Consider the following 27,523-nt stretch of genomic DNA (forward strand, 5'->3'; position numbering starts at 1 on the left):
CTTATGTATGAGTTTGATTTAATGCTCCAGTAGGGCTAGCAAATGAGGCAGGGTATACATTTTTTTAAAAATTGGGAAAACAATATAATTCTTAAAATTCAACAGTAGGTACAATAGATTACCATTTCCCTTGTTTTTATGAACCTTTTATAATAAAATGGTAAAAAATTTTCTGTAATAAAAAGTAGTTCTTTATATTCTGTATATGTGCATATTTTGCAAATAAGACTCTTATAGTAAAAACATATTGGCAAGATGATAAAATTCAGCCATATTCCAAGTAAAAAGTATATAACTGTTATAATACAGGATGACTTTCTTCTAAAGAGCCATAATTTAATCAGATTTACACCACACTTTTAACTTTATCTTAATACCTCAGAAATTCTGATGGTTAGGATACTAATGTCCTATATTCTGCCTACCACATAAGGCAACACTCCCAAGATTGATATATAAGTTTAATGCAATCCCTTTGAGAATCCAAATGAGTATTAGAATTGGCAAGTTGATCCTAAAATTCATATACTGCAATAAAAGCAACCAAGAATACCAAAAACAAACAAACAACTTCCCCAAAACAACAACTAAAGAAATCAAATTTGAAACATGATAGCCAAATATATTTGAAAAATCACAGCTAGGTAATTTAATCATTTTAAAACTTAGTACAGAACTCTCATAGTTAAGACTGATATATATATATATATAGATAGATAGATAGATAGATAGATAGATAGATAGAGAGAGAGAGAGAGAGAGAGTCATTGGACTAGAATTGACTCTAGAAATAAGTCCTCATACTTACATCCTGCATCTGCCTCCCAAGTGCTAGGATTAAAGGCCTGAGCCACCATGCCTGCCATGAAGACAGCTTCCTTAGTAGTTAATCGTATTTTTATTTTGAGTTTTTGAGACAGGTTCTCTTGTACCCCAGGCTGGCCTGGATCTAACTCAACTATGTTGCTGAGGATGACTTTGAACTTCTGATCTTCTTGCCTCTGCTTTCCAAGTGGGATTATACCACCATGCCAGGTTTTTGTGGCACTAGGATTGGACCTGGGTTTTAAAACTCTTATGAGCAGAGTTGCATCCTCAACCAGACAGTTTAGCTTTTTAAACAAGTGTCGATGGGACAAATGATACCTACACATAAAAGAAGCATGTATCACATCATCACAGCATACAAAAAAGGATTCTATATTAAGTGCAAAGCCTAATCCTGTGCTCACAAAAGAAAACATAAAAGCAGAGTTTTGTAGCCTGGTTCTTAACACCAAAAGAATAGATTCCAAAAGAAAAGAATACTTGTACTTCACCACAAATAAATAAAGTGTACATCCTAGGACTTCATCATCTGAATGGAGAAGGCAACCTACCAAGTAGCAGAAGGTTTGCTCCAGTTTTACAGAAGTCACAAGGTACTTTGAATAATCCAGTTGAAAACAGGTAAAGAATTTGAATAGACATTCTCCAAAGATAGAAAAGTAACCAATAATTTCATGAAAAATAGTCAGCCTTATTAGTCACTAGGGAAATGCAAATTAAATCAGTGACAGTATATCACTTTACATCTAGAAAAGCTGAAATAAAAAGGCCCTACAATAACATTCTAGTTACTCTTTGCTAGGATGCAATATTCAGAGAGCTTATGCAAGGTCACAGTTTATTTAATTCATTTGAAAGATTAAAATATTTCATAAAGCTCTTCTATATAGGAATGGACAGCCAGTTTTTTTTTTTGAATTACAAACAAGATTGAATTACATGACAATCCTAGTCATGTAATTATTCTCCCTCCCTTCCTCTCCTACCACCCCCCCAACACATGTCCTTTCTTCTAATCTACCCCTGACTCAACCTTTCTGCTCCCTCATGACCTCTGCATCCTTCCTTTTCTTCCCTTCTCATTCTCGTAGCTCCCTCCCCCTTCTTCCCATGTTCTCAATTTGCTCAGGAGATGGTGACCCTTTCCCCTTCTCCAGGGGACAAAGTTTGTCTCTTTTAGGGTCCTCCTTGTTTACTAGCTTCTCTGGCAGTATGGATTGTAGGCTGGTAATCCTTTACTCTATGTCTAAAACCCACATCTGAGTGAGTACATATCATGTTTGTCTTGTGATTTGGTTACCTCGCTCAGAATGGTTTCTTCGAGTTCCATCCATTTTCTTGCAGGTTTCAAGATTCCATTGTTTTTTTTCTGCTGAGTAGTACTCCATTGTGTGAATGTACCACATTTTCTCTATCCATTCTTTGGTTGAGGGGCATCTAGCTGCTTCCAGTTTCTGGCTATTACAAATAGTGCTGCTATAAACAGCATTGAACAGTTGTCTTTGTTATATGAATATGCTTCTTTTGGTTACATGCCTAGGAGTGGAATTTCTGGATCTTTTGGTAGGACACCCAGGATTTTTCAGGTAAAAATTTGAATGACACTCTTAGTAATGCTCTCCTTTAGTATCTTTTACTGTGCAGCTAGTTGGTCATCCATGAACTCTTGAATTTTTTAGAAACAAGGAGAGGATGCAAGAGAAAAACTAATGTTTGAATTGACATATTGACTTCTATATTTAACAAGCTACCTGATACCTACCAAATAGGCTTTTTTTTTTTTTTTCTGTAACTCCTCTTTACAAGCATTCATTAGTTGCACAATTCCGATTCAGTAGCTCAAGAGCTATTAACATAAGGGAATCTGGGACTTGCTGCTAGTATGCCAGGGGGACATTCATTGCATAGATGATTGAATGGTCCCTCCTGTAGCCGCTGTGCATGTGGAACTTCCATGGGCTTTAATTCTCAATTATCCCTTTTAGTAAATAACTTCAGCTCAAATTAGAGATTGACTGAAGATGGAATGTAGTGGACATAACAAAGAGATGTTTTTTGCTTTTTACAAACCGAGTTCTCTAAAGCAAGGGAAATAGTATTTCAGAGTTGTGGAGTTGAGATTTTATAAGAAGATGCTGGCTAGGGCTGCAGCTGCTCTCAGAGACTTCTTCCTTCCTTTTCTCTCCAAGCTTTGTGTGACTCTGGTAACCTTTGGTGTTCTTTGACTTGTGGGTTTATCATTCTGATGTGGGATGTCCTTCTCTGTGCTGCAAATATGTGTTGCTTTATTGGTTGATGAATAAAGCTGTTTTGGCCGGGGGCTAAGCAGAGTAAAGCCAGGCAGGAAATCCAGACAGAGATAGAGAGGGAAGGTGGGGTTGGGGAGATGCCACATAGCTTCCAGGGAGGTAAGATGCCAAGGCATTGCCAGTGAGCCACAGTTAGATGGTGATACACAGGTTAGTAGAAATGGGTTAATGTATAAGAGAGAGCTAGCCAGTAATAAGCCTAAACCATTGGCCAAACAAATGTATGTATGTATGTATGTATGTATGTATGTATGTATGTATGTATGTATGTATGTCTCTGAGTGGTTGTCTTATATATGGCTTCAGGGACCTAGGGGACAGAGATAAACTGGTCTGGGGGGAACCAGGCAGAACGCATAAAAGCTTGCAATTATATTGTCCAATTCTGCCTCTTGTCTTTACATAGTGCTTTCTTTGAGTGTTTATGTCCACATGTCTCTTATTCTATAATGATTTCCTTCATTGGATTAAAGTACATCTTAATAGAATATGACCATATTCTACCTGAATTCTATCTGAAAGATCCTATTTACAAGTAAGATCACATTAAATAAGCTAGGGGTTAAGATTTCAACACATCATCTTTAGGAGGGTGTGCAGATAATAATTTAATCTATAACAGAGGAGAGTTTTCTTTCAAGTGTATTTAGTTCTTGAGCTGTGAGATGACATGTGAGTAAAGTATTTTCACAGTCAGTATAGATGAACTTAGTGAAGATTAGTGAAAGGTGAGAGAAGAGTGCTATTGTCAATTTTTACTTGTGTGTCCATCTGCCTGCCTGCCTGTCTGTGTGTCTGTCTGTCTGTATGTCAACAACGTCACTCCTGTTTCCACTCCTTCTCCTCCCAGTCGCCCCTCCCCATTTTTCCTCTGTTTTTCCCTATCCACTCCTATTTGAGGAAGGGCAGGCCTTCCACAGATATCAACCAAACATGGCATATCAAGTTGAAGGATGGACAAAGCAACCCAGTATGAGGATAACATCCCAAAACCTGGCACATGAGTCAGAGACAGCCCCTGCTTCCACTCTTAGGAAACCCATAAGAAGACCAAGCTACACAATTGTAACATATGGAGAGGGCCTTGGTTATCAGTTCAATCTCTGTGAGCCTCTGTGAGCCTAGGTTAATTGATTCTCTGTGTTTTCTTGTGGTGTCCTTTACCCTCTGGGTCCTAGAATCCTTTTTTCCCTTCTTCTGCATTATTCCTTGAGGTTTCCCCTATTGTTTGGCTTTGGTCTCTGCATCTGTTTACATCAGTTGCTGTATGGCACCAATCTGTGAGTATAACAGAAGGTCATTAGGAATTATTTTATTGACTTTTTTTTTTTCTTTGCCAGTCATGCTTGGTTCTATCCTAGGTCTCTCTGGTTCCTGACCCTCCAGACATTGTCAGTGGTGGGTTCCCTCTCATGGAATGGATCTTTAGCTAGATCAGTCATTGGTTGTCCACTCCCACAATTTCTTCGTCATCTAGACCCTGGCACATCTTGTAGGCCAGACAAATTGTAGGTTACAGGTCATGTGGCTAGTTTGCTGTCCCAGTTTCTCTGCTGGAAGTCTTGCCTGGTTATAGGAGATGGCCATTACAGGGTCTCTATCCCCCACTGGTAGGAGTCTTAAGTAGGATCATGTTTGTAGATTCCCAGGAATTTCCATTGCACTAGGTTCTAGCTTATTCAAGAGATATACCCCCCCATCCCACTTCCAGTTGTCTCTTCCAGTGTTCTCTCCATCCATCCTTTCCTCAACCTGATTCTTCTTGTTCCTGCCTCCCCACCACCACGCTGTCTATTCTATTTCCCATTCCCACGAAGATTCATATGCCCCCCCCCCCAGTTCTCCTTGTTGCTTAGCCTTTCTGGGTCAGTGGATTGTATTATTGTTATCCTTTGCAGCTAACATTCACTTATAAGTGAGTAGATAACACGTTTGTCTTTCTTGTCTGGGTTACCTCACTTTGGATGATTTTTTTTGTAGTGCCATCCATTTGCCTGCAAATTTCATGATCATTGTTTTTAATAACTAATATTATATTTTGTAAATGTACTCAAATTCGAGGGACATTTAGGTTGTTTCCAGTTTCTGCCTATTAATAAGGCAGAGAGAGAATATCTAAATTAACAAAATTAGACATGAAAAGGAGTGGGGGCATGAGAGATGGCTCAGAAGCTAAGAGCACTGTCTACTCTTCTGGAGATTCTCAGTTCAGTTCTCAGCAACATGGCATCTCACAGCCATCTATAATGAGATCTAGTGCCCTCTTCTGGCCTGCAGATTACATACAGGCAGAATACTGTATACATAATAAATAAATAAATCTTAAAGAAAAACAAAGAAATGAAAAGGGTGACATAACAACAGACAAGAAAATCCAGAATTATTAGGTTGTACTTCAAAAACTTGTGCCCCACAAAATTGGAAAATTGAAAAGAACTGGACAGATTTCTTGATCGATACCATTTACCAAAGTTAAATCATGATGAGATAAACAATTTAAATAGACCTATAATCCAAACAGAAATAGAAGTAGTCATCGAAAGTCTCCTAAACAAACAAACAAAAAAAACCCCAGAGCCAGATGGCTTTGTATCAGATCTTCAAAGAGCTAATACTAATACTCCTCAAATTATTCTATAAAGTAGAAACAGAAGGAACATTGTCAAATTCATTTTATGAGACCACAGTCACCTTGATATTCAAACCACACAAAGACTCAACGAAGAAGGAGAATTACAGACCAATCTCCTTCATGAACATTGATGTAGAAAGACTATGAAATACTTGCAAACCGAATCCAAGAACACTCCAAAGACCAGAGAAGAAAGTAGCCAGCCATTAGAGATTTCTGGCCTCTACCAATGCTCAAACCAAAGGGGCGATTGTGTCCTCTCATTGCATCTCCACAAGCCTCAGAATGCCTCTCTTCAATGCCCCTCTCCTATGTTATATACCTCTCTAAAGCTGGGATTAAAGGGGTGGGATCCCAAGTGCTGAGATCTCCTTTGTGTGAGCTTCTTCTCTTTTAGACTGATGCACTCTCCTTAGCCCTGGGGGGGGGGCTTGAACTCACAGAGATCTATCTGCCTTTGTCTCCTGAGTCCTGGGATTAAAGGTGTGTGTCATCATTGCCCAGCCTTTATAGCTAACCAGTGTGGCTGGTGGAATTAAAGGTGTGTATCACCATTGCCTGGCTCTATGTGTGTGGCTAGCCTTGCATTTTGATTCCAACTGGCTTAATTAAATCATGAACAATGTATCACCACAATTCTCCTTTTTTGTCTAATCTAAAAAGGAGGACTGAAAAAAGGATAAATCATCTATTAAAAATGTACCAAGAAAAAGAGTAAATTGGCCTATTGGTATACCTTACTTCTAACATAAATCTTCCCAGATATTTGTTTCTGCTTTTCTCTACAGGCATGTAATACAAATGGTCTTTTTCTAGTTCCAGTTCAATTAAAGATTAAAGCTGGCTTTGGATTTGAGTGTGGCTCTCTCCTCCTCTAAACCCAAGCATACTTGTTAAGGAAAAATAAAAAAATCTGTTTCATGTCAGAAGAACCACCCAATATGGGATAGAAGAAAAACAAAATTAAAGGACTGCTGTATTGCCACTAATCTAATAATCTTTTGCTTTTATTTTGTCTCACTGAAGCTTTTCTTGAACTCTATTATTTTAAGAATTTATAAGATATATATATATATATACATATATTTTTTTTGTCATGATATTAATGGTCATATAGAGTACTAACTAATTCTGCAAAAAGGATTCATCTGCCTTCCTGTGGGTTTGAATTTCTGCCAGTTTTCTGCAATGAACCAGTGACCTTTGAAATCTCCAAAAGGATGATGGGGCCCCACAATGACAATTCCACCAGGACTATGATAACACCATTAAGCTGAACAACACCAACTAAAGATCAGCTTTGGACCATAAACTGCTTGCTCAGGACAATTTTGAGGTGGCTAGCTGAGATGATCCAGCCTTACAGACTATTCTAGCCATGACTTGAGACAAGCCCTGCACTTTCCCATTACGCAGAGACTGGATACAGCTTGACAATTAACCAAAATTTTTCTTTTCAGCATCCCCTAAAGATGCCGTTGCCCCTAGACAGCAGGAAGTAATCTTCAGACCACGACGCCCACATTCCCAAGAGGTGGGGTGGGTAGTTTTTGGTCATTCAATAGGTTATGGATATTTGTCATTGTTTAGGGGGTTAGTTACAAGTTGTTAATGATTATAGTCAGCTAAATAAAGGAAATAAATTTAGGGTTCTTGTTTTGAAAAGAAAAAAAGAAGATATAGATATGATGGGATTAAAAAGGAAGATTATTGAATCTACTCTGAAAAGAAAAGAGGAAGGGTATAGGTATGATAAAAGTGTAGGTTATTAACTCTACTTTTTAAAAAGCAACTACTAGTTTTAAAATTTTTACATTGGTTTGGACTTTTATATATTGTATACATGTTGTGTATATTGATATATCAGAATGGCTAAGATCAAAAAACAATGACAGCTTATGCTGGAGAGGATGTGGAGCAATGGGAACACTCCTCTGTTCCTGGTGGGAGAACAAACTTGTATAACTGCTTTGGAAATCAATATGGCAGTTTCTCTGAAAATTGGGAATTGATATACTTCAAGACCCAGCAATATGACTCTTGCCCACATACCCAAAGTATGGTCCATCCTACAACAAGAACACTTGCTGAACTGTGTTCATAGCAGCTTTATTTGTAATAGCCATTGCCAGTTTTGACATATGTTCTCAGATCAGTGCTCTTGAAAACCACAGTTGTTTGAAATCCCCCATAATTTTCTTTACATCATACTGCTGTATTTTAACTATTCTGTAATATGATCTTTGCATAAAACTGCCTTAGGAAAGAGCTCATACATTGTGGTGTTACATTATTTATAATTTACTAAAGCTTCCCTGAGGATTCAGAAAGCAAAGTCAGCCACAAGGCATAGAAGGCACATACCTTTAATCCTAGCAGCCAGAAGCTAGGAGGTGGTGGTACACACCTTTAATCATAGGACTCAGGATTAAGAGGTAGATGGATCTCTGTGAGCCTTAGGATCTACACAAGATTGATCCAGTCTTAAAGAGAAACACAAACACACAAAGATGATCTCAGCACCTGGGATCACATGCCTTTAATTCCAGCGTTAGGGAGGTATGTAAGACAGGAGCAAGATCTCAGTATCGGGATTCATTTTCCAGCCACGCTGAAGATAAGAAGACACTGAAATCTCAGGATTCTTCAGCTGTGCTGAGGAGAGGCAAGTATCAGCCCTTTTAGCTGAGGTAGTGGTGAGATCTAGTGACCAGCTGCTCTGTTCTTCTGATCATGAGCTTGAAGTTTGAACCCCAATATCTGTCTCTGGGTCATTTAGTTTTTGTGCTGCAATACATGTTGATAGTCAGGAGATGAATGGCCTTTAAGTTCAGAGAAATTATGTTGTTTTTAAAGTTCATTAATGCATTTTCATTATATGAATGAATTTATGAGTTTCATAATATTTCATTCAAGTATTTCATGTACTTGAACCTTATTCAGTTCTCATTATATGAGAGAAGCCATGGCTTTTGTCTCTCTGATTCTTGATTACTTTTCTTTAAATGATCATTCCAGATCTGTTCATTTTCCTGAAGAATAACATAATCTTGTCTCATATATGTATATATCATGTTTTCTTTACCTACCCATGTTTTTTTTTCTGAGGTTCTGGAGTAGAACCTCATGTCACCTTTGAGATATTTACAGTTCAGCATATAACATAACATTATATTTATTTGCTTCTAGTGTTTATTGTTGGCTTAATTTCTAATAACTAGTTGTATATGACCCCATGCTGCTCTAACCTTTTTACATGAATTTATTCCATCTCTAATGTACATATTAGAGGTAAATATTCTCATAGTTAACTCCAGTCACTTAAATTTTATAGACTAGTACTTTTCAAAATTACTTTCATATTATTACTATATGGATAGTAGACATGAATTTCATATAATTACATAGTATTTTTGTAGTTTTGTAAAATTGAAATATAGAGCAAGAAATAAGTGTAGCTAGAAGTTACTTACTTTCTATATGAGGACTCCGTGTCCTTAGATATTTGTATAAGTAGTTTTCGCAGGATGGGAAGCCTTAGCTATGTATCTCGCTCATGTTTTACTGTATTGGTATGATGAGTGCTTTTACTATGAATATTAGATTCCTTAACCCTGATTTTTAAAGGATTAAATAAACTACTTCTAACAATGGATTGATGGGGGATTTTGTATCTTTTTATATTGCATCTAAACTAGTCTGATTGCTGTAATCACTGTGTTTCCGAAGTCTTTACTGTAGATGATAGTCTTAGTAGAGAGCTTTTGAAATCTAAGGTGCTAAAGCTAAGGGGAACCACTATCATGTGTTGATAAATTTTTATCATGCATAATGATTATTTTGAAGCATATTGTTATAAGGAAACCTGCCAATATCTTGTTTAACTGAAGGTTTCCTAGATTTGTTCATTATAACAGCAGTTAAGATGCTGAGTGTTTTTGTGAGAAGAAGCAGTTATCTATATTTATTTATTTATTTATTTATTTATTTATTTATTTATTTATTTATTTGGTTTTTCGAGACAGGGTTTCTCTGTGGCTTTGGAGGCTGTCCTGGAACTAGCTCTTGTAGACCAGGCTGGTCTCGAACTCACAGAGATCTGCCTGCCTCTGCCTCCTGAGTGCTGGGATTAAAGGTGTGAGCCACCACCACCCGGCCGAGAAGCAGTTCTTAAAATACCCAGTATTAGTAATTAAACCAGGTGCTACCATCCTCACCTGTAGTTCTAAGTAACTGGAAGCTATGTAAGTAAACTATGGTTTGGGGCAGTAGTTGAGTCCAGGAGTTAAGGCCAACCTAGATTATATGGCATAACCCTATTTAAAAAAAAATGACAGCCTGACAAAAGTGTATAAAATGTAAATGTAAATGTAGAACTGGTGTCTGTTGTGTATGGATAGTACTTAGGTAGATGCCAAAGGCTTTTGACAAAGGATAAATAAATGTAGGACTGGTGTCTATTGTGTATGGATAGTTCTTAGGTAGATGCCAAAGGCTTTTGACAAAGGAAAGCAAAGTCATGCAGAGCGTCCTTGCATAATGCATAGTTATAGTGAAGAGGAAAACAGTTTCTTAGTGCTGTTCAATAAGCTGGAGGTTTTGTTTGAAATATTATTTTTAAAAATAGTTTTATTGAGGTATAATTGATATGCAATAACCTGTCTTGTTAAGGTATACAGTTTGATAAATGTGAACATTATTTGAATGGCTGAGAAACAAAGCTTTAACACATTCAAGATAAACATATTTTTCACGCTGCAAAATTTCTCCAGAGTCCTCTTGTGCCCCAGAGAACCACCAACCTAAATTTCATTTTATTTCTATCCATATAATTTGTGCATTGCCTCCATTTGTTTGAATTGAATATTTTTAAAATGATTGTTGTATCTCATTGGTTGTCTTGTTAATTATTAACTGTGTGTGTTTTATTTGTTGTGTGTTGTCTTAGAGTCTGGCATCATTTTTTTTATTAGCTTCTCAATCTCCAGAATTAAAAGATTGTATATTAATGTCATTAAAAACAGTTCTGATAAAGCAAAGTGTCACTATGTATCTTATAAAGTACAAGAAACATGTATACTATTTACAGAAGGAGGGTACAGTCCTGTCTTGCTACTATAGGATATAATTTTAAAGGCTTTATTTGGCCATGGTATGATATAGCTCTTTTTAATAATGTACAAAGAAGTCTGCTTTATTAGAGTAATTTCTATTGCCCATATAGTTCTTAGTGTTCTCTCTTCATGAACAACAGTTAAATGTTTTTTCAAGAAGAAAAAAGTTTCCCTGAACAAAAGAAAACAAAACAGACCCATCATTGGGTTCCTCCCAGATGGCTCAGTTTAAGCTGTCTTTCCCAAGTGAGCTATGTTTGAATAGTGAAAACTCCACAGAAGAACAGTGATGCCAAGTAGTCCCTGACCTTTCAGGATGATTTTAGATTGGGTTCTGCTGTATTCTCTAGATTGATCTTGAACATACTTCCCTGCACCTCTAGATACCTGAGCTTATGGGCATGTACTCCTACCCTCAGCAGCTTTGTTCTCACTTTTTAAACTTACTGCTTTTTTGCTGATTTTTTCTAGTGCATGAAAGGAGAGATAGTGACAGCTATTTCTGGCACGGCTGACAACAAAAATATGTACCAGATAAAGCTCTGGAAAGGGAAAAGGAGATGCTTTAAATATAAGTCTATGCTTTTAAGCTATGTCATATGAGCAATATGATGGCTATTAGAAAATCAGGAAAAAAGAGAAACTGTGTTCAGATGACCAGCTGGAGATAGAAAATAGTGTCACTTCTTTTGCATGACATGTATAGGGTGGGTGCTAGCCAAAGCACATACAATATAAGATTTAGGAAGGAAAGCTAGGACCCATTTATGAAAAGGATTTTCCCCCACCCTGAATGATACTGAGAAAAAAAAAAAGAATAGGCTTCTGATACTAAATTTCTCCAAAACTTTGAAAAACAGTGAGGTCAGACTTCCCTGAGAAGTATTTTAGAGTGAAGTGTGATGATTCAGATTGGTTTTACTTGGTCTATTCTGTGCATAGTTTATGTGGTCATATCAATTAAGAATTAACCGGAGGGGCTGGAGAAATGGGTCAGTGGTTAAGAGTCCTGGCTGCTCTTCCAGAACACTTGGGTTCAATTCTCAGCACCCACATGGCAGCTCACAACTGTCTGTAATTTCATTTCCAGGGAATCTGATAGCTTCCCACCAATGCACATAAAATGAAGTTAAATAAATCATTTTAAAAAGGAAATTAACTGGAAAAGCACAAAATTTAATGAAACACATAGATATTTTATCCTTCACTTTTAGAGTCTCAGAAAGGGTAGTCATTTTTCTACACTCATATAATTAACTAGTATTAAAGCTCAGATGTTTTAATTTCTCGTTTAGCATTCCTTTATTCATATCATGTCTCTTAAAGGATATACCTGTTTCCTGTAAAAATAAGAATGAACTCCTAGCTAAAGATATCTTAGAGTAGTGAGTGCCAAGAACATAGCTCAGTGGTAGATAATTTAACTAGTATATACATGGCTCTGGGTTTCATTCCAATTACCAGAAAGAATTTAAAGATGTTTTGAAGATTTTAAGTGTTTCAGTAAATATTTACTGTTTCATTTTACATAAAGGTCAATGTCAAAGATTATAATAAAATTTTAATACGTTTTCATGCATTGGCTTGCAGTGTCCTCTTAATGAAGTTATTTAATATCTTTTGCTATTTACCCACTAGATAATATGAATTACTTGTGTTTTGATGGTAATACCCTGATGGGGGAGGTCCTTCTGTGTATATGTTTGTCTTATTGGTTGATAAAGTACTGTTGGCCAATAGGGAAGCAAGTTAGGTGGGACTAGGAATTGAGGATTCTGGGAAATGTAGTAAAGAGAAGTTTTGTGATCCAAGCAGGAAGTGACATAGCAGGAAGACTCAGAATATAAGCAGGGACAAGCAGGAAATTGCTCTCTTCGTTCTCCTCTCTTCACTGTAGAGCCACCATGTGATCACTGGCAAGAGAGGGTGCGTATGGCTGGCTTCCTCAATAAGATAAGTTCTTATAAAATATATAGATTAGTAGTTATGGTTGATAATTAAGACTGAGCTGGCAGATAAGAAATCCTAGTCATTGGCCAGCAGCATTGTACCTAATGTAAGTCTCTCTGTTACTTTGGGCACCCACGTGGTGGCAGGGAATTCAGGTGGCTGGCGGAAAGAGTTACAATGCCCCTTTTGAAAATTCTTGGACAATTTCATAATTGTATATAATGTCAATATCTCCATTATCCTCATGATCCTCCTTCTTCCCACTTCTGCTTAACCCAGTTCTTCTGAAATAATCTGTTCCCAGTTTTATGTCTTTTTGTTGGTATGTATTGGCTTTTCTTGGATCCCTGGTTTAATTAAGGTTGCTTGCATGGGCCACAGATGGTTTTTTGTTTGTTTGTTTGTTGTTTTTGTATTTTTTTTTTACTGGAACATGGCAACTTACTAGTAGCTATGCCATTGAAGGAAATGAGGCTCCCTTCATACAGTAACTATACTCTGTCAGTAGCCACTCAGGCCAGGGGGCAGGGTGGGGGATCTTCTGAATCTGTCGCTCTTCTCTGCTGGAGTGTTGGAAGAGCAGCATCCTTTGTAAGTCTCATTCAGGAACTACAGGTAGAGTGATGGTAACACTTTAATTTTCCAGCTACTACACTTATTTCCTCCCTGATTGATTCTAAGAATAAATTTGCTGTTTTTGTTAGGTAATAGTTAGAAATTAGGTTATGATGTATTTCTTATGCACTTTGAAGGGTATGAAATTATATTTCTTTAATAACTTGAATACATACTCTATTCTGTATTAAAGCCTTTTTCTGATTTGTTGAATATCATAAGAACTTATATTTATTTCTATCATCTAATTATGCTTAGGTTCTTATGTATTAAAATCTGAGCTACTTTAGTGTTATATGTTTCGTGTTCTTTATGTTATTATTTGTTTGAGCAAATACCTCACAGCCTTAAAAACATTATCTCCATCATTTCATTGTTCTTTCAGTAATATTACATACTACTAGAAATCTCCTACAATTGCATAGTATTAAAATTTTTTCTTCCTTAGGCATAGTTTATTATTCAAGAAAGCTATTAAAAAGTTTAAAAATATACTGAATATAAAAGTAAAACACTGTTTATACCTAAAATAAGGAAATTAAAATCAAATTGTGTATTTAATTGACTTTGATAGAATTTTGGATGATAGTTTTTTTTTTTAGGTTTGTGTTTTTTCAAGATTTCAATAGTAAGATAATGATGTTGTACTATAAATATATCATTTCCTCTTCCTTTTCCTCCCTCTAAACCTTCCCACATACCCCTTTTCACTCTTTTTTCAAATTCTTGGCCTCTTGTTCCATTAATCATTGTATCACACACACACACACACACACACACACACACACACACACACACACACACAAATAAATACAACCTGCTTGGCCCATATAATATTACTCGTGTGTGTGTGTGTGTGTGTGTGTGTGTGTGTGTGTGTGTGTGTGTTTTCAGGGATGATCATTTGGTTTTGGATAAGGTATACTTTGCTTTGGGAAAGACTGTTTCTCCCTCTCAGCATTCCTGCCTGCAATTCTTTGTGTAGGCTGAGGACTCATGGGTTTTCTTTTTCCTGCCCACTTTAACACGTCTGTTATTATCCTTGTTCAGCTCATGTTTAGACAGTCATATTGGTGAGACTTTAGGAGTGTAGCTTATGAAATTCCTATGAGACAGAGCACACTCCCTGTTCCTCTGTCTATTTATAGACTTTCTGCCTCTTCCACAGTGACCCACGAGCTAAAATAAAAAATAAACCAAGACATTTAGACATTCATCCATTCATAGTGTCTCTCTCTCTCTCTCTGTCTCTGTCTCTGTCTCTGTCTCTCTCTCTCTCTCTCTCTCTCTCTCTGTCTGTCTTTAAAATGATTTTAAATAGTTGAAGTGCTTCATTTAAACATAGGGAAAGGTTAGGTGCATTTTGAATAGGATTCTAGTAGCATGGGAAATACGATCAACAATCAACAAATGCCAGTAAGTAAAAAAATCTTGTATAGAGCAAAGGAAACTGTCAAGTGAGTGAAACGGCAGCTCTCAGAATGGAGAAAAGCTTTGCCCATTGTAGACCTGACAGAGTGTTAGTTTCCAGGATATACAAAGAATAATATCAAAAATAAACATCAAGAAAAAAAAAACCCTACCCTATTAAAAATGGGCTATGTACTGAATACAGAGTTCTCAAAATAAGGAACAAAAGGACCAGTCAGCACTTGAAAAAAAAAATGTTCGCCAACCTTAGCCATCAGGGAAATGCAGATTAAAACTAAGATTCCGTATCACCTGACTCAGATGATACAAATGTTTAAACATAGTATGTGGAGAGGGAAACTTCATACACTGATGATGGGAATACAGCCATTTTGGAAATCAGGTTTCCCAAAACACTGAAAAGAATGACCATATAACTGAGCCATACTATTGCTTGTCGTATACCCAAGGATTTTCTATCTACCACAGAGATGTAGTTGCCCATCTGTGTTCACTGATGCTGTAATCATAGTAGCTAGAAAATAGAGTCATCCTAGGTATCCATAGATAGATGGGTATTCAGTATAAGCACAGTGCAATGATATTTATCTATAAAAAATGAAATTGTAGAAAATATGTAGAATTGAAGGACATTGGGGGAAAGCCAAGTGGATCCTAGTTTGGGATTTTTGGATGTGTTTAATTTAGAATGTCCGTAGATACCCAAATGACAAGGGGGCCATGATGTAAGGGAGGAGAACCCTTAAGTGGTGGTGAGTGGGATGGTAGGCATCTCTGTGAAAACAGGGGAGGAGCCCTTGGGGAATGGAAGGGAATATGGGATACAGAAAGCGGATGGTGCACCAAAACCAGAGTTACGAAGATGTCACTGGGAAATGTACTATTTTATATGGTAATTAAAATATAATTTAAAAAGACCTTGAGAACCAGATATACCTGCCTTTAATCATAGCACTTGGGGAGCTAAGGCAGGCAGATCTTTGTGAGTTTGAAACCACTAATTTCATTGTGAGTTGCCAGGTCAGCCAGGGCTTCACAGGGAGAACCTCTCAAACAAAAAGGTGTTTGAACAGAGACAGCATGCATGAGTGACTAATGTCAAAGCTATAGGTTTAAATAAAAATCTTAGTGCCCAATGTTGAACACTTCCCTAGGAGTTCTTGGCCAGAAAAGCCACAGAAGTCTCCTAGACCATACAAGTTTATGGCCATTGCTTAGTTCTACCAGAACTGTGTTTTAAGACCTTCTTGTTGAAGGTACATGTCTTTGTTGCACAATGTTGACAGAGCATGTTATAACTGAGCTTGAAGCATCCTCTCTGCTCTAGTCTTCATTTTGGAAGTTGCTGTGCAGTATTCTGGGAAGAGTCACCAGTTTTCCCTCCCAGCTTTGGACCTTGCATGCTGCAACACAAACTTGCCAGAAAAGCAGTCTTACTGGTGCAGCCGTGTCACAACTGTTATGTGGTAACCAGCTGATTTCTGATTAGCTCTGAGGCCTTCTCCAGAAGGTCTCCAGAGCTAGTCAGAGACCCTTGACTAGGGAGGTCATAGGCATTAAGGATGAACCTATTACTTCTGTTTTGTTAAATGGATACCTTGTAAAATTGCCTCCTAAATATTTTTGAATAGATCCATAGATTAGAGCTGACTTTGGCCTTGATCAAAGAAGCTTCTATTTATAGTGAAGATAATTAATAGGAAGCCTCATGGCCAGTCAAGTTGCTGAGAACAAGTGATTCTTGAGTGCTCATTCATAAACAGGTAACCTGTATCACCTCTTCCCAGGCTCAGGGGGCATCACACAAGAAGAAGACAGGAAGAATATAAAAACAGGACAATGAGGATCAGGGCTGCAAAATGCTGGCTTATGAGCATTGTGGCCATGACACTTATCATCTTAGAAGGAGGCAGTAAGAGCCAGAGGGGTTTGAAGACATCAGAAGGGTAAGGGACTCTAAATAAACTGAGCAAAGCTCACATGAACTCAGAGAATGAAGCAGAAAGCACAGGGCTATAGCAGCCTATACCAGGTCCTCTTTCATTTAGTGTTTTTTTTCTCTTCCATTTTTAAATTTAAATTAGAAACAAGATTGTTTTACATGTCAGTCACAGTTCCCTCTCCCTTCCCTCCTCCCCTCACTAACACCCTACCTATCCCATAGCCTTTCTGCTCCCCAGGGAGAGTGAGGTCTTCCATGGGGTGGTCTTCAGAGTCTGCCATATCCTTAGGGATAGGGTCTAGGCCCTCCCCCATGTGTCCAGGCTGAGGGAGTATCCCTCTATGTGGAATGAGCTCCCAAAGTCCATTCCTACACTAGGGATAAGTACTGATCTACTACAAGAGGCACCATAGATTTCCGAGGTCTCCTCACTAACACCCAACGTTCGTGGGGTCTGGATCAGTCCCATGCTGGTTTCCCAGCTATCAGTCTGGGGACTAAGAACTCCCTCTTGTTCAGGTCAGCTGTTTCTGTGGGTTTCACCAGCCTGGTCTGGACCCCTTTGCTCATCAGTCCTCCTTCTCTGCAAATGGATTCCAGTTCAGTTCAGTGTTTAGCTGTGGCTGTCTGCTTCTACTTCCACCAGCTGCTGGATGAGGGCTATCGGGTGGCATATAAGTCAATCATCAATCTCACTATCAGGGGAGGGTATTTAAGGTAGCTTCTCCTCTGTTGCTTAGATTGTTAGTTGGTGTCATCCTTGTAGATTTCCAGACATTTCCCTAGTGCCTAATTTCTCTTTAAACCTATAGTGGCTCCCTGTATTATGGTATCTCTATTCTTCCCCAACTCAACTTTCTGCTCCCTCATGTCCTCCTCACCCCTCCTCTTCTCCCCTTCTCATTCTCCTAGCTCCCTTTCCCCTCCCTCCACGCTTCCAATTTGCTCAGAAGATCTTGTCCCTTTCCCCTCCTCCGGGGGACCAAGTATGTCCCTCTTAGAGTCCTTGTTTCCTAGCTCCTAGCATTGTGGATTTGGGTCTCCTGAGTGTGTGAATGAGTGTTTCCTGAGTGTGTGAATGAGTGTCTCCTGAGTGTGTAAATGAATGTCTCCTGAGTGTGTGAATGAATGTCTCCTGAGTGTGTGAGTGAGTGACTCCTGAGTGTGTGAGTGATCAGTCTATATGTTATGTCTTTTGGAGCAAATGAAAGTTATGTGTGCATTTTCTGAGGCATGCATTTGAATGGTGCTCTTTGAAAATTCAATGTGTAGGAAGAAGCAACTTGTGTTGATGGGTGACTATAGCCAGCTGCCCAGTCACTACATCGGGTTTTGATTCCTCTGCTTTTTCTCACATAAACACCCAGGGGAGGTTCTGTGCTATTTTGGCACTGGTTGAGAATGTGGGGATACAATCAGATCCATGCAAATCCATTTATCGGCTCCACAGCAGTTGCCTCTGTATTATGGTATTATGTAATTTCTTTTTTTAATAGTTCTGTGACTTCAGAAAATTTCTTGATGAGCACGTTATTTTTAAAGACTTTATCTAGTTGGCAGTTAATATCTTTGTATTGAACCTTCCATTCTAAGGTGATAATTTCCTTCTTACAGTGTGAGAGAATCTGCTGATGCCAGCCAGACCATGCACACCTTTCTTTGGGTGCACTGCTCCTGTCTATCTTACCTAGGATTTGGCTTAATGGATTCAGCCTTTGGTTTTTGAACAAATGAAATACAGTTCTAATAACTTGAATATACTTATCCAATAATGCTATAATACTTAAAGGAAAAATATGAAAATGCCAAAAACACTTTTTAAATCTGTAAGTGACAAATACTGCCTACCACATTTATTAACTTCTTGCTAGAAACACATGTTGTCACCTGTCTTGTATATCAGATAATATATTATTAAGTCTTGCATTTGTTAAAACACCATGAATCAATCCTTGACATGTTTATTCTGCGAAATCTTTATCATTATATTGGACCATTGATACTGAAAAGCATATGCTTGTTATTTGCTTATTCTTAAGCTGCTTCAAGGTATATTTTACCTCAGTGGAGGAGGCACACACCTTTAATCCCAGCACTTGGGAAGCAGAAGCAGAGGGATCTCTGTGGGTTCAAGGTCAGCCTGGTCTACAGAGCAAGTTCCAGGACAACCAGGGCTGTTACACACAGAAACCCTGTATCAGAAAGTAAAACAAAAACTATACAAGTAAAATTTAAAAAGATTTTTTTTTGTTTTTGTTTTTCGAGACAGGGTTTCTCTGTGGCTTTGGAGGCAGTCCTGGAACAAGCTCTTGTAGACCAGGCTGGTCTCGAACTCACAGAGATCCACCTGCCTCTGCCTCCTGAGTGCTGGGATTAAAGGCGTGTGCCACCAATGCCCAACTAAAAGACATTTCATTTTTAAGTAAACACTTTATCTATAGTTCTATTTTAAATTATTATGCTTTTATTTATTTGTTGGGTTGATGGTGTAAGAGTAGGTGGAGTTTTCCTGTCCTATCAGCTGCTTCCAAATTACACTGAGGCTTATATTACTTATAAATGCTCAGGCTTATTACTAACTAGCTCTTACAATATAAATTGACCGTTTCTATTAATCTGCATTCTGCCAGGTAGCTCCTGTCAACTTCTCTGACTCCCCTCTTCCTTCTCCCCTCATTCTCTGTTCAGCTTTCCCACCTAGCTTCATTCTGTTCAGCTATTGTCCAGTCAGCTGTTTATTAAACCAACCATAGTAACATATAGTCACACAGGGTCCAAAAGGATTATTCCACACCAGCAGGTTTTCAGCTTTGTTCTCAATAATGCTACACTGAGCATTCCTGTACATGTCCATTTACACACTTGCACAAACCTATGTGAGTCCAAATGTAATAGCCAGAACCTGGAAGCAACCTAGATGCCTCTCAACTGAAGAATGGATAGAGAAAAGAGGGGTACATTTACACAATGGAGTCAGCAGGGGAAAAACAATGACATCTTGAAATTCCCAGGCAAATGGATAGAATTAAAAGAAACCATCCTGAGTGAGGTAACCCAGTCACAAAAGGACAGACATGATATGAACTCACTCATGTAGGGGAAGCTGTAGGGGGGGGGTGGTCAGGGTTATGTAGGGTGACTGTGTTTTTTCTCTTGCGGTTTCTCTTTTGGGCTTGCATACAGACCGGTGCCACGCAGGCTGGCAAGGTTGCTCTGTAAGTAAGGCTTTTCCCTATTAAATACCCTTATATTTCTACCTAACTCTGTATTGGTAATTTCCCACTATACACTCATAAGTGGATATTAGACCTAGAACAAATAAATGATAACCAGCATACAATCCACAATCCCAGAAAAGTTAGGAAGCAAGGAGGACCCTAATGTTATGACGAAGTTTGAGGGGAACCATCTTGGATTCCATGTTAGGCGAGGTTGACCAAGGCAGATGGGGGAGGGGCACAGACAGATGGGGACACAAACATGCCAGGCAGACAGAGCTTAGTGAGAAGTTTTATTAGGGCAGGGGAGAGAGAAAAGAGGTAAAGTGACACAGAGACACACAGAGGGAGGACAGAAAAGAAGAGGGAGGCAGGAAAAGTCCTGTCTGCCCCAGGGGAACAGCGAGAAAGAGAGAGGGAAAGAGAGCAGAAAGAGAGAAGAAGAGTTTAAGTGGGTGGGTGTCTGTCTTTTAAAGGGATTCTTTGCTCTTGGGTGCAGACCACACAACCATGGAACCCTGGGCTGTCCAGAGCACTGCCTGAGTGCATTATGCCAGGTGACAGGGGCAGGCCCGCATAAGGCCTGAATCCTTAAACCTAAGAAAGCCATTTCATAAGCTTTTAGTAGTTTACTTTCTTTCTAAATTTAGAATATTAGTATTTAATACTACCATTATCCTAACTTGGCTAAATTCAGTTCCATGCTTGTATTTCAAGTTAGCAAATTGCAGGAGTATTATCATCTGTCTTTTGAATACAAAGCTGTCCCTCAGAATCTCGTGAAAACCTTTAGGAGGGACAGATACTTATGTGAGAATGTGAAAGACCCTGGGTTACATATTCAGCATGCTGCAATTGAGTAAACAAAGAAAAGACTGCCTTTACTTCCTAAGTGTCAAGTTCATACTGCATCTGCTGAACACCATGCTGTATAACATGGGTTGACATTCACTAATGTGTTTTGGTTCTGATGGTAGTCTACAGAATATTTAGGGCGTGTGTTATGTACTGTTACCATTTTACATCTAAAACTCTCTGAAGCTCAATGAGTGTATCACTTGTCTGCCATTACCCAGGAAAGTCCAGGCAAATTTAAGTTCAAATGATTGGAAGTTATTTTTAGAAATCTTTTATTGTGATAAGCCTAACTATGATCCTTTACAACCTACACGTTGAAAAAAAAACCACACTGTGGTTGAAGTACAATGAGCAATAACATGTTATAACTACACTATATATTTCTTCTGCTTTTTTCCTGGTGTGAACCTAATTATTGCATACAGACCGCTGCCAATTATGTAGTATTCAATTAATCAGATTTTATTGGGTTACATTCTTTAATGTAGTTTGACCTGGTTGGTTTACTATAACCTAACTGAGATACACTGTGATTGTATTTAATGCCAGGATATGTTTTAATAAGACTGAAGTCAAAATTTTAATTAAGTGAAAATGTACTTGATATTCTGTTAACTGACAAAATGAAGTCATTTATCTAATTATATTTAATGTCTTAGAACTAATTTGCCTTGAGGGACTTGGTGTGTTGGCACACATCTTTATTTAATCTGAGAATTTGGGAAGCAGAGGTAGGTGGATCTCTGTGAATTCAAAGCTAGCCTGGACTATATATTGAGACCCTCTCACTCTCAAAAAAAAAAAAAAAAAAAAAAAGGGAGGGATAATTTGCCTTGACAAAAAAGTAAAGGTATGGATTTTAGAATTATATCTAAACTAATTAAACCGTAACCTTCATCCTTAAGCATTTTTATTACTTGATAAATAAAGCAAAATAAGCAGAATTAATCATTTTTTTAAAGTAATCAAATTCTGAACACATAGACAAGTCTACCACCACCATCTCCTGTCCCCTGTTTGCTTTTTCTTTGTTCTTTTGAGACAGGCTCTTGCTCTGTAGCCTAAACAATCCTGGAACATGCAATGCCCTTGCCTCAGTCTTCTGAGTATGGAGTTCACAGTCTTGTACCATGGTCAGCCTACCAAAATCTTTTCATGTGTGCACATGCATTCCTGCATAAAGCACACACACATATATTTGAGTGTGTGTGTGCAGGTCAACCTTGGGTGTCATTTATTAGGAGTCAACCTCCTAGACTTTTGAGATAAGATCTTTCACTGAGACCTAGGCCTTATGCTTTAGGCTAGACTTCTCTAGCTAGGGAGGGAGCTCCAGGTATCTTCCTGTTTTGCCTCTGTAGCAATGGGATTGCAAGCATGTGCCACCATACCCAGCTTTGTATGTGAGTGCAGGGCTTGTGACAGTAAGCAGTTTACTGACCATGCTGTCTTACCTTCCCCTGTAATCTCACAGTAATTCTTATTATGAAAGCTTGTGTATAATAATTATTCCAGTTTTTTTTTTTTTCATTTGGTAACAATGTTCTTCATGGCAGTACAATCACATAAATGGCAAAACACAAGGGTTTATTTGTGAAGTAGTAACTATTTCTCTTAAAACATTTGTTTCAAATGCTTTGTCATTACAGAATCATTTTTGAGGCTGTAGGTAGACCTTGAGAAATTTCTTCGACTATTCAGATAGTCATTTAAATTAAAATAGAATCTGGGTCTGTTGCACAGACATGCAATCCCAGCATGGGGGTGGAGGGAGGAAGAAGGCTTGAGAGTTTCTGGCCAGCCTGGATTGCATAGTGAGTTCTAAGAAACACTGGCCTTCATGGCAGAAAACCTTTTGTGGAAAAAAGACATTCTTTAATTTGTTGATATTGCTTTAAACTTACACTTTTTTTTTTTTTTTTTGGTTGTTTTTGGTTCTTGGTTTTCGATTCAGGGTTTCTCTGTTACCCTAGTTGTCCTGGACCTTGCTCTATAGACCAGGCTGGCCCTGAACTCAGAGAGGCCCTGCCTCTCCCTCCAGAGCACTGGGATTAAAGTTGTGTTTCATCACCACCTGGCTGAACTTATTTTTTTGTCATTTATTTATTTTACTTGAGACATTCAACTCCAGAGGTACATTATTAAATAGGAGATATTTGGGAGTTGTTATGTTTTAGAATATAGATTTTAAGAAGGAACTGTGTTCAACAGCAAATCCATAGTGGTTTTGAAAAAGTTACACATATTGTTTTGATTCTGTCATTTTATTCGATATTGACTACTGTATTTTTTTAATAGATTATCTTTCTCAAGGAATAGATCTTTCTGGAATAGAAGTAATAGAAAATGATCTACTTTTTATTGCAAGAGCACGACTTGAAGTGGAAAACCAAGCTAAGCGTCTGCTGGAACAAGGTGTGGAGACCCAGGTAATAAATGTCAAGAATCTCTTGGGATATAAATGCACATTTGACTTTGGAGTCAGAAATTAATAAGTTAAATTTTATCATGAAAGAACTGTATTACAGAATAAAGCATGTTTAAGCACAGGGAAATGTAACATATCTTTATGTATTAAATATTAAATTCTGAAATACACCCAAGGTTTCTACTATATAGCATATAAAATACATTTTTGTGTGGTATCTATCTATCTATCTATCTATCTATCTATCTATCTATCTATCTATCTACACACACACACACACACACACACACACACACACACACACACACACACACCTGTGAAGCATTGCAGTTTTGTTCAGGGCATCTTTTGACAGTATAGTAAGGTTAGTAACACTGTTTTTTTTTTTTTTCCATTTTATGTAGAAGATAAAACAGGTTAGAGATTTGTTAAAGGTAAATAAAATGGTTTGAATCCAAATAGTTTTATGAATTAAATTTTCTCTTAGATAACTCTGTGCAATACACAAAGTATACTGACTTACTGACTACTCTCACCTCCACATCCTCTCCACCAGTCTCTTTTTCATGCTTGTTTTTTTTTTGTTTTTTTGTTTTTTTTGTTTTTTTTTGTTTTTCTAGACAGGGTTTCTCTGTGTAGCTTTGGAGCCTATCCTGGCACTTGCTCTGGAGACCAGGCTGGCCTTGAACTCACAGAGATCCGCTTGCCTCTGCCTCCCGTGTGCTGGGATTAAAGGCTGCGTTACGACACCAACGCCCGGCTTATTTATGGCATTCTTAATGTGGTCCTGAGTTTGATTTGCAAATGCTTTTTGAGATTTTTGTTTGTTTTTTGGCGTTTGATTTTTTAAAACAGTGTTTCTCTGTGTAGCCCTGGTTGTCCTGAAACTCACTCTGTAGACCATGCAGGGCCTCGAACTCATGGAGATCTACTTGCCTCCCAAGTGCAAGGATGAAGGATGTGTGGCACCACTGCCCAGCTCTGTTCTGATTGGGGAAATCAGTCGATAATTTACTGTGTTCTTACCTGGTTTTAGATAGGATTACTAAACTCCACTGTTAATCTGTGAGGTCTTCTGGTCATCAAGGACAGGGCTGTGTGCTGCCCTTCCTGACCTAAGCTCCCTGCTGCTTTATTCTTTAGTTTCCTGGGTTATTCTACCCTCCACCCACTCCAGTTCTCCACAGTTGCTTTCTAGTGCTGTAATTTACTCTGGGACTGTGGGAGTCTCCTAGAGTAGTGGTTGTTCCCTTTTCTCAGCCCTCCCTGTAGGTCAGTTTTAAACAGTAGGTTCCCTCTCAAGATGGGGTCTAGCAACTGCCTTCCCAGTCTTAAAGTGAAAACCCTTTCAGTGTTGACCCATTTGCTGGAGGACTCACTGTCTTAGTAAAACTACAATTGGATTTGAGCCTTTGTGAGCTGTAGGCTTATCCTGAGGGCATGACTGCAAGTCTCTTCACCAGGCCTGCCTGCCTTACTTTCCTTTTTTTTTTTTTTTTTTTTTGGTTTTTCCAGATGGGGTTTCTCTGTGTAGCTTTGGATCCTATCCTGGCACTCGTTCTGGAGACCAGGCTGGCCTCGAACTCACAGAGATCCACCTGCCTCTGCCTCCCGATTTCTGGGACTAAAGGTGTGCACCACCAATGCCCCACCCCTGCCTTACCTTTTTGAATGAGACTTCTGCTTCCTCTCTTAGTGCCTGTGGGCAGCACAGCTACAGTTGTATCTAGTTCCTGCCTTCCTTCTGCTGCATCTCTAGTCTTTTCTTTGTACTTTGTAGGTGACCTAATGCTATCTTTGTGATTTCCTGAATCTCCTCTCATTTCTCTCTAGGCAAAGTCCACTGTTTTCTGTACTGGCTCTTCTGAACTGGTTGTACAGAGGTAGTTCTTAGCTCTGTTTGTTACTGCAAAGTCTCCATTACTCTCTCGTGTTCTTCCCTCATGTTCCCCTTTCTACTTTTATATATGTGTGATGGAAACAGTATGCCTTCTCAGTGGGAAATAGCTCTCCACACTTAGAGATCAATAAAGGAGAAGTTCTTTGCAGTAGTGGGGTTGGGGAAGTAGGTGGCTGTTGGTAGCAGATACTCAAGAAAAGGCAGGCTCAGATAGATGATTTTGACTTTATACCTTGGTTTATAGATTCCACATATGCTGTTATCCTTAAATCTCTTTAAGGTCCCAGCCCCCTGGTTATAGTTTGAACAAGTCAAACAGAGACAGAAGAGTATAAGTCTGGCCACTTGGGCAGATGGGAAATTGACACAGCAAAGATAATGCCAGAATTATTTCTCAAGTACACCAGTATGGTTCTTTTCAAAAAGTTGTTACTCAGAATCATCTTGCTTATTTGGTAGAATTATGCTTTTCCTAGGAAGACAAGTGGGACCTTTATTGCAGGCCAGGACTTAACATTGGCTATGTACCTGCACTGCCCGCCCTGAGCCGCTTGTTAGAGGCATGTTCTTTGGGGATGGGTCTAATGGCTGGTCAGTCCTCAGCCCTGATGGAGAGACACATCCTAGCATCCTAAATTTCACTTATCTCTAACAGGCCTTATTAGTAGACTGCTCCTCTTTGGGGGAGTGGGCAGTGTTCCCTGAATTCTACTTCATGTGATGTAGTGTCTCCTAAGATAATCTATTAATGGTGATAGAGTGATGCTCAGTAGTTAAGAGATGTGGCTGCTCTTCCAGAGGACCTGAGTTTGACTCTCAGCATGCACATAGTGGGTCACAACTATCTGTTATACCAGTTCTAGAGGATCTGATGCCTTATTCTGGCTTCTATTGGTATCAGGCACACATGTGGTGCACAGACATACTATGCAGACAAAGCACCCATACACATAAAGTAAAACTTAAAAAGGTAAATTTATTAGTACCAGTTCTATTACTTTTGATTTTCTTCTACACCATATGTCATATATACATACACAAACACATACATGCATATACATATCTAAATTTAAATTAGAGTCTGTATATGAGAGAAAACCTGATATTTGTTTTTTTTTTTTTTTGAGTCTGACTGACTTACTGCGATCTTCAGTTTCATTTTTCTGTGAATGACATAATTTATTCTTTCATAGATGAAAAAAATTTCATTGTGTATATGCACCACATTTGCTTTATGTATTTACCTGTTAGTTGACATCTAGACTACTTCCAAATAATGTGAATTATTAGCAGCAAATGTAATAAACACTGGTGTATAAGTATCTCTGTGGGACACCAAATTAGTATCTTTCAGGTATATAACAACAATGATGTAGATGAATCAGATTGTAGTTATGTTTTTGTTTTTTTGTAGGCTTGCATGCTGATTTCCATAATGGCCATGCTATTTTACTTTGCAGTCTACAGTAAATGGATACTTTTGAAATCTTAATAGCTCAAGAAGATGGCAATTAGTCTTTCAAAAAGTGCAACATCATAAGCTTTTCTGTTTTTGTAGTTAAGTGCTTCTTGGCATTTAGTGTTTTAAAATTTTATTTCATCTGTTAATTTATTGCTCTCTCTAATCTCTTTCTGTGTCTGCCTCCCCCCCCACTCACACACACACTCACATTCACACACACTGACACTTACACACACACACTCATACACACTAACATTCACACACTCTGACATTCACACATACACTCACTCACAAACTCACACACATTCACACACACTGACACACATACCCACTCACATACTCACACATAAAACACTCACACTCACAGCACTCTCTCTCTCTCTCTCTCTCTCTCTCTCTCTCTCTCTCTCTCTCTCTCTCTCTCTCTCTCTCTCACACACACACACACACACACACACACGAGTGAGACAGAGACAGAAATAGAGAAGAGCGCTAGCTTTCCTATCTGTAGGTTCTACAGTTACAGATTCAAACAACTGCTGATCAAACATTGAGAAAAAAATTGAACAAGTTTCAAAAACCAGAACTTAACTTTGCCACATCTTGGCCACTAAGCTGTATCTGTGTGTCTTTGTTTGGGTTTTTATTGCTGTGAAGAGACACCATGACCTTGTCAACTCATAAAGAAAACATTTAATTGAGGGTGGTTCGATTACAGTTTCAGAGGTTCCATCCATTATCATCATGACTAGGAGCATGGCGGCATGAAGGCAGATGTGGTGTTAAAGCTGAGAGTGCTACATTTTGCAGGTAACAATGAGTCAGCTGACTGTCAC

At 38.4% G+C, this 27,523-nt stretch overlaps 1 protein-coding gene across 1 annotated transcript in view; it reads left to right on the plus strand.

The window, feature by feature from the left end:
- Positions 1-27,523, plus strand: part of Cog5 (component of oligomeric golgi complex 5) — a 321,229-nt gene that overhangs the window by 113,959 nt on the left and 179,747 nt on the right. Inside the window, exon 7 of the mRNA XM_027416994.2 lies at positions 23,196-23,326. Coding sequence (XP_027272795.2) covers positions 23,196-23,326 — 131 coding nt within the window. The remainder of the gene's footprint in view (positions 1-23,195; positions 23,327-27,523) is intronic.

The sequence above is a fragment of the Cricetulus griseus genome, chromosome 5, assembly GCF_003668045.3.
Source record: "Cricetulus griseus strain 17A/GY chromosome 5, alternate assembly CriGri-PICRH-1.0, whole genome shotgun sequence".
In the NCBI taxonomy this organism is placed as follows: Eukaryota; Metazoa; Chordata; class Mammalia; order Rodentia; family Cricetidae; genus Cricetulus; species Cricetulus griseus.